The sequence below is a fragment of the Podarcis liolepis genome (genome assembly GCF_965112155.1).
Source record: "Podarcis liolepis genome assembly, chromosome: 2".
Lineage (NCBI taxonomy): Eukaryota > Metazoa > Chordata > Lepidosauria > Squamata > Lacertidae > Podarcis > Podarcis liolepis.
The window spans coordinates 12,642,674-12,654,279 of NC_139555.1; the positions used below are offsets into that span (position 1 = coordinate 12,642,674).

Below are 11,606 nucleotides of genomic sequence, written 5' to 3' on the forward strand. Positions count from 1 at the left end.
CCCAAGCAGGGAATGTGCGTATGCATATGTATTGATGAAGGCATACATACGTACATACATATGTATGTACCACAGGTATCCATGTATGTGTCGTATGCACGTGCTTACACGGGGCTACATATAACCCGATAATACATCTCTCTTCTGCTTGTTTTCTAAGCATATTCCCCAATGATTAGGCTCTGAGAGGATTTGAATCCGCACAGCAAAGCCAAACTCATAAAAGGCGTTGTTCTTATCTGAAACCGCTCCCAGTTGCATTTTTGGTCTACACACATTTCATTCCCTTTTTACAACAGAAGACGTTTATGTGGCCCCTCTTTCTTTCATCTTCCTTTCTCCTTAAATAAATACTTAGATCCCCTCTTTTCCAAATGGATCTAATAAAAGCCAGGCAGATCTTCGCCTTCAGGATTGTTTATTTTAAACGCACAAACCACCACCAATGTAACACACCCCATCATAACTGGAAGGCTCTTTTTCCTAGAATACCTAAACTTGAAACAGATGCTCCACGCACGTAAACGCTGGGGATGAGGTGGGGAAGCTGTTTTCTGTACAAACAAGACTCTAGATGCCGGGAACCGCGGTTATCAATGAGGAATGCAGCAATGATAATGAAACTCAACAATCAAGTCCACTCTGAAGTGTTTGGCAAACCATCTCTACTGCCCATCTCTCTCTCTCTCTCTCCCTCCCTCCCCCCACCCACCCCCGCCGCACCTTTAACAAGCAACCCAGACTTCGCAAGTAAAGAGAAAAAGATAGCAAATTGTTACCCAGGGGGAAAGAGGAAAGAAAAACGATGGGAGAACCAGAAGCATCAACCACGAAGAAAAGAAAAGGAGGAGAAAACACATACACATTTCTAGCGGAAATAGCCTTGGTAGAATTTTCCTGCAAAGCCCAAAAAGGCATTCGTCCATACTAAGATTATTTCATAACCTCCCTGCCACAGATTTAGCAACTTAGCAAATATAAAAACCACGACGTTGCTCGCAACTTCACCCTGAGTACGTACCACCCCCAAAAAACACAATCCTCTCCAAAGGAAGGAAGAAAACACACAAACACACAAACACACACACAGCAACATGGACTTCTAATGCTTTTTTGCATTTGCACTCATTTAAATGCTTCATAAATAAACTCCGTTTATTTCGATTGTTGTTGTTGTTATTATTATTATTATTATACTACTCTTATTTAGGGAAGTGAGCAGAAAGCGTAAGCTGCTTAGAAACGACTGCATTAAAAAGGGCAGAGAGAAAAGTTAATGCATCTAATGAACCACAATGCCAGGGTCATTGCTTTCTTAATAATAATAATAATAATAGAACTAACAACTTTCACGATAAATATTGTAATTTTAAAGTCTGTTGCCTAAGGTGCAGAAGAGTCCTCTTACCTTTCGCTTCGTTGTCAGAATTGTCAGTGCTGGTGTCTGTGCATTTATTCATGTCCTTCTCAGTTTCCGACGAACTGATTTTGGCAGCGGGGAGACTTTTTTCTGTTTTAATTTCGTTGGCGGACGTGTTCTGAGGGTTATCAGACTTTGCGTTGTCAGGGAAGCTGACTTTAGCTCCTGGTTGGGACAGTGGTGGCGGTTGCTGCTGCTGTGGTTGCTGAGGTGGTGGTGGTGGTGGAGGTGGTGGTGGTGGAGGAGGTGGTGGTGGTTGTGGTGGTTGTTCAAGATGCTCACTCCTTTGGCTGAGGCTCGCCCTGGGTTCAAAACTTGCCTCAAACTCGCTTGGGTTGCTGCAGTTTGACGCCTTTTCCATGGAGGAGTAACCTTGGCTGGCTCGGTAGTAGCTGGGCACGGGGACTTCATGGTCATTTAGGCAAGGTTCAGGCATCTGATTGGGGTAGAGGGTCGCCTCAGTGGCGTTTTTTGCTCTTTTGTCAGCATTGTACATACAGCAAGCATTTTCTTCCTTGACATTGGTTGGGAAAGAGCAGGAGGGGAGTTGTCTCGCAACAGGTTGTTCGATTCGGTAAGTATTTTTGGGGTCACACCAGGTGTCTAGCTGAGAAAGGTAAGATGGATAGGTGTTGAGAGACAGGCTGGCGTTATTCACCTCGTCTCTTTTGGAAAGAGACGGGATAATTCCACAGTTCCTCATCATTCCACAGTTGAAGTCGTTCCCAGATTGCATATACATTCCTTGGTTAGAGGAATAATTCTCCCCTCTGCAGGTACCGGCTAACGAGTCCATCAAAAACGAGTTAGAAGTCACATTGTTGGGACATGACATTTTCAGAGAGGGATTTTAAAGAGGAATACTACAGCCAGGGGCTGACATCTTTTTTTTAGGGAAAAATATCAGCACCATAATTATCCACGCATTGGTCCCAACCACGTGACTGTCAGGCCAATGAGGATTGAAAATGGCCTTGATGATTCAGACGCCGGTGACGTCACCGGGGTCAAGTTGTTGAGAGAGGAGAAAACCAGCGTGGAGCAACAGCGACATCTATCAGTTTCTGAAGGGTAGAGAACCCAGGACCTTCACGTTGAACAAAGGAGAGAGACCCCCTTTTCCTCCAGTTTGTTTACCAATGAACGAACGCGTGTCTACAGCAGAGTGGGGGGGAAATAAAGGAAGCGAACGCGTAAATAGAAGCAAAGTCAAATTCAAATTAAAAGGTCAGCAAAAAATCCACCTTCATCTCCCACTCTTTTCTTTCATTCTTACCCTTCCTTTTTTTCTCGCCTAACCCCTTAAGATAAGTCTAATTTCTTGTGGGCAAATAATTAATCAACCCCAAACCCCAAAAGAACTCCCCCGCCATCCCTTCTCCTTATATCGAATTTCTCTTTCTTTTTCGTTCTCTCCCTCTTTCTTCCCCCGCTCCCCACCCCAATAGCTAAACTTGAAATGCATGAAAACTGTTCCTTCAGACATTTTTTTTCTTGTTTCAGAACTACTTTGGTAGATTCATTTTGATTTGGAAAACAAGCAAACAAACCTCCCTATATTGAATGCAATTCCCTAAAGATGTAGGTCAAAGCACCTCGAGAAATCTGAAGCAGTGTCGTTAGGGTCACTTTATATTAAGTTCAGGTGTTTCTTGCGTGAGGAACCAGCTTAATAACTGAAATGGCGACATTTTAGATTTTGTTTCATGCGAATCGTTCTTCCTAGTCTGTTATAAAATTGTTCTCTCCGTTGGTTTCTCTCTGGAGTACTTTTGTAAAAATATTTCCCCTGCAAATACTGAATGAAACGTTCTTCTCCTTTCTAACAACCCCCAAACCCGCAAACTTTCATCATTCCTGCTTTCATTGACGCAGAAGCTCTGCACAGGTTTGTTAATAAACTTCCCAAAATTGCATCAAAATAAATATATCAATGGGAGATAGCACAGAAGTATCCTCTACTCTTAGGGTATAAGTCTGGACATTCCCCCACCCCTCTTCAGGAAATTACGACAATTAAATAGAATGAAATTTTAAAATATTGGGTATTTTAGCGGTGCTTTATTCAGCAGAAAGGTTGTCCGATCAAACACGGTTTTTTATTTGACCTTATTTTCATTGATTAAACTCCAAGCAAATATCTATGTGTGTTTATTTCTTCTTAATTTCCCTACTCCAGTCTCGTTCAGTCTTTATGACCCTGTCTCCCTTCTCCTTCTCGCTTTCTCCCTCTCTTTTAACTTAACGATCTCAGAATAATAACTGATATTACAGATATAAAGATATGTTGAACGAGGTGCTTTCATTGTGCTGTTTCCTTTATTAGACGTTTTCTAAACAGGCTAGCAATTAAGCCAAATTATTATTTAGTGTATATCAAATTGACTACACTGTTAGAACCCCGCTTTGACAATGATGTCTATAGTTTTGGGTGGTTGTGTGTGGTTTTTTTTTTTTTTTTAAGGAATCTGACACTTTGTGGCTAAATCCATGAAAAAGAGAGGAATAGTACTAGACCATGAGAATATTAATACTACCAATACTTATAATGGCAGCTGGAAACAGAATTAGCTAAACGGCTGGAATCTCAAGATCATTACGACGGATCTGAAACCTTTTAAAGAGTTCATAGTCATTCTCAAGGAGTGGGAGGGAAGGCTTTTCAAATAGAAGAGGAAAACGGTGAGGAAAATTGAGCCAGAAAGTTTTGTAGGCTGTGGGGTTATGTGGAGAGAATTAAGGAACTTGACCAATTTCAGTCATGTATATTTTTGTGTTATTGTTTTAAATGCAGTGCTGGCTGCCCAAAGCCATCAGACCTTGACGACAATGTTTTCTACAACAACTGTTTTACAATTCCACTCGGCTGTTGCTTCGGAAGGGCTTGCAGCCTGCTGGCCCCCACCTTCAAAACCAGCCCCCTCCACATCTTCAAGGGTGAGAAGTTTTAATATCTTAGGCCAAGGAAGTCTTAAACCGCATCATTCTATTTGTCTCAACTACCCCCCACCCCCACCCCTGGCCGCCCCACAATCCACCTCCACCCCGAAATACAGACACGCTAAGAGCTTTTTTCCCTGCACTTTAAACGCCGTTTGCTTCCTCTGGAAAGCTATTTGAGACTTTATAGCCTCTATTTGTGTTATCTGCATAGGTCTTTTTAAAACAGTTTGATAGAAATCGTTCAGTTTTATGATATCCAACGAAAATTCCACATAATATTTATAAGCAAAGAATAAAACTTTAGCATGGGAACCAATACTTCCTCATTTATAGGTGATGAAATTAAAGACCAATGCAGTTTGGCATTATATGGCTCTTTTCCCGTTCTCTCCCTCCACCCCCACCCACCCCTCCCCCACCCTTCCCTTCTTTATTTTTTTGCAGATCATGTGGCTGACTCAATATTTTTAGGCTCTGAAGCCCTACACGTCTTCATATGTGCATTTTGTGGCGGGGGGAGAGAGACCAGCATTTGACCCCGTTTCCTTCCCTGTGAGTGAAAATGAAAATGTGTTTCCAAGTCTTTTATATCCTTATTTACTGCTGTGCATTCTTGCTGTGTGTTATATTCCCCCTTTCTCTCTCACACACACGCATACTAGGAAGCAGGAAGAGGAATTTACAAACCGCACTGTGGTGAAACCTGTCAAATAATTTGATTTTTATCCTCTTCACAGATTCACACACCGCCAAGGAATTTTCAGTGGATGAGATGTTGTACCCATATCTCTGAAGACAAGATAGAGGGCGTTTTAAATGTGTGAAGATGATGAAGATAAAATAAAATGTTGTGGGTGGGTGTGTATACACACACACAAACATATATATATATATATATATATATATATATATACACATGTGTGTATATACTGGTGGTTTTGACTATAATTGTTTTCACTGAGGATTATTGACATATTCATACATATGTATTTTAAGGAGCGTAGGTGTCTCGGAAGTAATTTTTTAAAATGTAAAGCCATAGAGTTATTTAATTCCAGGCGTCTCTTGTGGGCTTTGACGGTCAAAGTCTTACCCAAAATAAAACAACAGCCAGAGAGAAGGAGCGAGAGATGGTCATAGTAGATGGAGGGACGTGGAGGAAAACCCGCTTCATTACAAACAGCGAAGTGCATATTTCCTGACATCATTCTAGGTCTTTTGATATCTGGCGGATCTGGCGCTGAAGGAATGCTGGGGAATGTCTCCAGGAGACCGAATATTGTTTAAAGTTAAAAATAATTAGAAGTATGATAAACATGGGTCATTAATGGGAAGAGAAATAAAATCCATCAGCCTAAGTAGAACCCCCGTTGGGAAAAATGCTTTAGTCTAATTGCAGAAAATAAATACCAACAAATGCTATTAAAACTTAAAAAGGAGAAAGCCTGTGTGTGGAATAAAGACCTATAACAGCCTGCTCTGGGTTTTTACACTCCTTTGGAAATCAGGGTGGAAATGAAACATGCAATGCCCCTTATTAAAAAAAAGGAATGGAGGGGGGAAGAGGGTAAGAAAGATTGGGGTGGGTGGGGGAAATTATACATATGTAGACTTTAAGTTGGCTCACATGTAGAGTGGGGTTCGGCAGTGTCTTATTCTCTTGCTTTGTGGCTACTTCGGTATGATTTCGCGGGAGTAAAAGCCAGGAAGTGGTTTTTTAAAAAGTCAAAGAGGAGTTAAAAAAAATAATTAGGGGATTTCTTCCTTCCTTTCTTCCCAGTGTCTGGACATATGAGGCAAACTGCAGACGGTCCTGCTATTGTCTTTGGTGTCTGATTGCTCTCTCTGTGAATGCCAAAGGCAGACAGTTCAGTTGACCCAAAAGAGGGGGAGAGGAGCCTTGAAACCCGTCTCCCTTTGCTTTCCTAGAGCTTTGCTCTGGGCTGGAGACGGAGGGCACGCGGCTGCGAGGGGTTATGGGGTGGGTGGGAAACACAAACAGGCGCGCACACAGGCGCGCTGCCAGAGCACCACATTTCCCATAAAAATCTAAAGAATTTTTCTCCCCAAAAAAAGCAAGCAAGGAAGAAAAAAGATGCACGTGTCCAATAATTCACGTAAAAGCACATCTCAAACTTGCACATAATATTTTACCTGTTCCCTTTTCCTTCTAATTATTTAACCGTGAGTTATGCGTGGAAAGTGTCTCTTACGTCCATTGTATTTTTTAACCAACTTCCCCCCCTTAACATTTTTATAGCGAGCATTCATTTTCGCTTCTAGGAAGTATTTGGTGGCAACACTTTAATGATTACCTTAAATTTGTATTTTTTCCCCCTGCCTGGTATTATGCCCCGTGTTGTGGAGGAAATAATTCTGATTTATGGCAAAGTACACTAGAGTACAATAACAGTGATGCAAAAATAAAACCCACGCCTTTAGATGTTGGCTTAGAAACTGTAAACTATCACCACCAGAAATCTATCAAACTTTACAATCCCTCTTATACTGCTTCCTTCTTTCGGAGTAACTTAAGTCAAAGAATTATGGAATGATATTATGTTCCTTGAGGTGGTATTGAAAAGTGCTCAAGTTATTTCTACCTCCAACATAGAATCTTCAGTCACCAAAAGACCGGCCTGAGGTGGGCCACCTTTCTTTGTTTTGCATGGTGGAGGCCAAAGTTGTCCAGAGTTACTTCGTGGTGTTCACACACATCAGTGACAGTATTCAAGTTACTGCTCCTATCTCTCTCCCTCTCTCTTTCTACGTGTGTGTGTGTATACAGTTACACATACCCCCAACGCACACAGAATGCACAAAAAAAGGAGTTTAAGCAATGTTAAAGATTGCATTGGGAACATCAAAGTCGCTGGGCCGCTGGCCTTATCCGTCAGGCTCTTCTTAACTAAAATCACACACTGAGAAGAGAAGCAATAATGTGAATATATTGCCTACTATTTGTTAGCATCTGATTTTTCCTGATACCGTTCCAATTTCAGCTTGAAGGGTGATGTGAAAAAAGCTTTGAATTTGGGCTGTGGGGATCTGGTCCTGATAGATGAGGGGATATCTATCTTTATACCTATCTGGCTTATGAATACTTTATTATTGCAAACTACTTCGTACAATTAGCTTGATAAGTTGACAAAGAAGCAGAGAAGGCTGAAGGGGGTCATATCATTCGAAGCTGCGTTTATTAGGAGAGAAACCATCGTACTATGCCTGGTATTTTCGAAGGATTTTCTGACTTAGTTCCGTTATTGGGTTAAAGTGTGGTTCAATGGTTTTCAAAAATACGTGCTCATTTACACCGCTGCTACCTCTTTTTCTAAGAAAATTTTAAAAATACGAATGAAAGAAATAGTATTTTTCCCAGGGAAGAGAACAATGTTATATTCTTAGTGGGGAAGAAAAAAGAAAAACGCGCGGAATGAGAATTTTAGGATACACAGAATTAGTTAATTACCTGTTTTTAAAACAACCCAAAGACAGACTAACGACGAAAGACCTCAGAAACTGCCTTTCCTTCAATGGCAGTATATAACCGGGCAGGCTATCGCATGTGCAAAAACACATTTCCCGATTATTTCCAAATATGTATTCTTTCCCTAGTTTTGCCCTCGGCTGTTAAAATTTATTAATAGTGATACAGGTGTTGGAACCCTTCCTCCAAAGGGAGAAGCCGTCGGTTCAAATAAAACCTCGGCTATAAGTCCACCTAAAGTCTGTATCCTGCGTCGCTATGTTCCAAAGATCTGTGGCACGACGTGTGGATGCTATTTCATTCAGTTAGTTAACAATTCAGTATAGGTGTTTTCAAAAGGAAGCGATAAGTGCTTCAGGGAGTTTAGTTATATATGCAAGCGCCTACACTACCATATCCTTAGTTGTAATGTTGATATCAGCCGCAGCCGCTGCTCATTTTTTAAGGTGCAATTTCTGTGGAAAAAAACTCGATCGGCACAAGGGTATCCAATTATTTTAGCAATCGTTTGAACCGAGACATAAGGTTTACATTAAAAATGTTTGAAAAGAATGGCTGCAGATGGGTCCGTACATGTATTGCTTAGGTCGGCTCTTTTAAAATGTTGTCGACTTAATTTTAACCACCTAGAGAAGCATCTTTTTTTGTTCTGCTTTCAGTCCATAAACAACATTGATTGTTCATTTTATTATTTTATTTTTCGCCAGAATAAACATACATATACATTTTTTTTGGTACGGCTCCTATCAACAGCGTGATCAATTTTCATTCGCTGCAGCAGAGATTCGAAAGTCTTCCGAGGCTGCAAGCCACATTCTTGTGGTTTCATGTTGTAATTCGGTGGTTATCAAAAGCAGAGAGACCTGCTTGGGTCTAACATATGTTGAACATCCGTATAGTTCGCAACTTTATTAAAAGAGTATAAACGAGGCCTTAATGAGACGCCATTTTAAGGGTGGTTTTTGTGAAAAAATATATAGCAAGAATGATGGTACATGATATAATGTGAAAGCCTGATCAATTTTGCTCTCAAAGTAAACTTCAGATTCATATAAGGATTATCTAAATGGGGGGATTGAAAGTATGGAAGGATGTGTGGGGGGGCTACTTTTGCTGTATTGCTATCCACGCCATTCCCCACTGCATTCATACACAAATCCATATTAAAAAGAGGAAAAAATAGGCCTTATCATAGTCCACCTCCCCTTTATCCAATTTTGTGCCCATCAGATGTGCAAAGAAAGGCAGGAGACAAAATTAATCGTACATTCAATTATGCTTTTGGAGAGGAGAGGAGGGAGGTTACTCTTAACGACCCACAAGAGTCTCTCGCCCTAGCAAAATGGGGGATCGCGGGGGCATTTTATTTACAGGCACGCAGACATGGCTGGTTCTCTTCGTCGGGGGCTCGGAGGTGCCTCCTGCAGAAGTTACTTGCAAGCAGAGCGGCGAAAGTCACCCCCCTCCCCGAATCCACAACCAGGCGAAGAAGACCGGCTCAAGGCGATAGGAGCTTCAAGTCCACTTGCCAAAGCCACTGCCCCCTTTCTCTCCTCGACAGGCTTCTCCAGGGTCCATTGAGGCCAAGTTTCCGAGCCCAAAAGTCCAAACTCTTTGCGGACCTCCAGTGGTGGTGGAGAGCTTTGCCCAGGGCGATTGGTCTGGCGGCTCTTTTGCTGGGTTGCTTAACAGGGTTGCTTTATTTACATGATGCCACCGGCGAGCAGGCTGCACAGTCAAGTTTATGTTTCTCAACTCCAGAACTCAGAGGAGGAGGAGGAATGTTCTCTGGGCTGCTGGGACCACTTGCCGAGAGGTGCGTGGGTCTGCATGCCCCTGAACTGCCATGTTCAACATACAAGCTGTAGCCTGCACAAGCCACGCCAGGCACACGCAGAAATACACCCGGACGCGCACACATCTCCATCTCCCCCAGCTCTAGTGCCCACTGATGGTTGTGGTGGGGGGACCAGCTTGCACTTCGCAAACAAACAACAAACAGCAACAATAACAAAACGGGAGGACTTATTTCTTGCACTCCAATTAACATTTAAAAACAGAGTAAGTCCTGCCCAGAATCCAATTAAAAAACTCGCCCCTCACCTTCCTCACTCTGAGCTATATCTCCCAACAATGTCACCTCCTAGCAGCTTCCAATACGTTAAGGAGGGATTCCAGGCAGGGGGGCAGGAAACAGGTTCGCTTAGCTGTGTGTTTGCACGTCACACCGAGAGGTCCTTCGCAATTAGCCTGTGTGCCATTAACGTGGCTTTACACCGAGATCCCCAGCCTATGAGGAAGAGGACCTTATCCTGATGGACCTTCCGAGCGAGAAATAAAGTTGTCTTATGCAAAGCCCCAAATGCGTGCTAGGAATTTAGAGGGAGGAGGAAAAGAAGGAGGGGGGAGAGAGAGGGAGAGAGGAGAGGGGCACTTGTAAAACTTTTATGCCAAACAAAGTTATAAAAACTTTCCATGCGTTAAGATATCAAAAGGTTTATAACAATAATAAAGCTTGAATGTGTGCTGGTGTGTGTGTTTGTGAGAGAGAGGGGGAGAGAGAGAGAGAGAGAGAGAGAGAGAGAGAGAGAGAGAGAATGAGAGAGACAGAGAGAGAGAGAGAATTCTAATATTCTAGCAATATTAAATCGCTGAGCAACTGAGTTAAATATTAAGTACCATAAACACCAGGCTTGGTTCGAAATCGGTATTTGTAATGTGTGAGTCCATATATATTCAAATGGGTGTCGTGTGTGTGTGTGTGTGTGTGTGTGTGTATCCCACACCCACGTATCGCCGCCTGCTGCTGGACTCTTAACTCAGTAGGCGGGAACATTTAAAAAAAAACGAAAAAAGAATCTGAAGGCCTTTCTGATTCCGGTTTATTACAAAAGGGTTAAAGGTGATGGACTTGACTCCATTGAAGTTCAAAGACATCATATATTCACATTTTTTGTTGTTGTTCTTGTGGTCTTCGTCTCTCCCCCCCCCCAAAAAAAACCACAATGCAACCAACATAACGCTAGCGTATAAAGTACAGTTGGCTATTAGGCTATATTGCCGCTAGATGCCTCGACTTTGGGGAGGGAAGGAAGGCAGAAGGCTAAAAAAATTACACCCCTGCTCCTAAATGGTACCCCCTCACTCCCCTAGCTAAATAGTCCCCTTCCAAAAGAAAAAGGAAAAACCCCGAAGAACATTAACGGGTTATCCCTACCTCGCACTGCTGCTTAATACCCTTGTAAAGTCCCACATGGTCTATAAACTTGGATTTTACAACTGGCATTCCATTTTAGCTCGAGAAAACTTTGAACTAGGCCTCCAGTTTCATTGTGTCGCAGCCCCAGCCAAAGACGTGGAAAAGGAGGTGGGATGGGGGGGGGCGGAGAGGAGAGGAGAGGGGGAAAGTTAGGAGTCAGAGCGTGTGTGTGTGTGTGTGTGTGCAAGGGGGGGGGGACTGGAAGAAAGCTAAGCAAAGACACCCTTATTTGTTTACTATTTACTGCGGAAGTCTTTTTCTATGGCCAGACGGTGGTAATTAAGGAAAAATTAAGCTGTTTAGTGCTGCAGTCTTTATTACAATGTCTAGACTAGTCGCCCCCTTTGTCCAGACAACGGCCGCAGTCACGGGGTATTGACTGGACTTTCTGACCTGGCGATGTGCACCTTATTGCACCTACGTTTTAAGTTTCTCCCTAACCTTGGAAAAGTTTAGAAGTCGCCCATTAAAGAGAGTCGGGCGCCTTTCTCCCCCAT

General features: G+C 42.5%; 1 protein-coding gene and 1 long non-coding RNA gene across 3 annotated transcripts in view; one reads left to right on the top strand and one right to left on the bottom strand.

The window, feature by feature from the left end:
• Positions 1-2,358, bottom strand: part of HOXC10 (homeobox C10) — a 5,334-nt gene extending 2,976 nt beyond the window's left edge. Inside the window, exon 1 of the mRNA XM_083490360.1 lies at positions 1,409-2,358. Coding sequence (XP_083346486.1) covers positions 1,409-2,255 — 847 coding nt within the window. The 5' untranslated portion in view covers positions 2,256-2,358. The remainder of the gene's footprint in view (positions 1-1,408) is intronic.
• Positions 1-5,283, top strand: part of LOC310700678 — a 21,922-nt gene extending 16,639 nt beyond the window's left edge. Inside the window, exons 1-4 of one of the 2 annotated variants that reach the window (XR_014522704.1) lie at positions 2,354-2,647; positions 4,215-4,357; positions 4,808-4,915; positions 5,101-5,283. This is a non-coding gene — a long non-coding RNA (uncharacterized lncRNA). Of the gene's footprint in view, positions 1-2,353; positions 2,648-4,214; positions 4,358-4,807; positions 4,916-5,100 lie in introns of those variants that run through there. The other variant, XR_014522703.1, reaches the window with a different exon arrangement.
• The last annotated feature ends 6,323 nt before the right edge of the window (positions 5,284-11,606 follow it).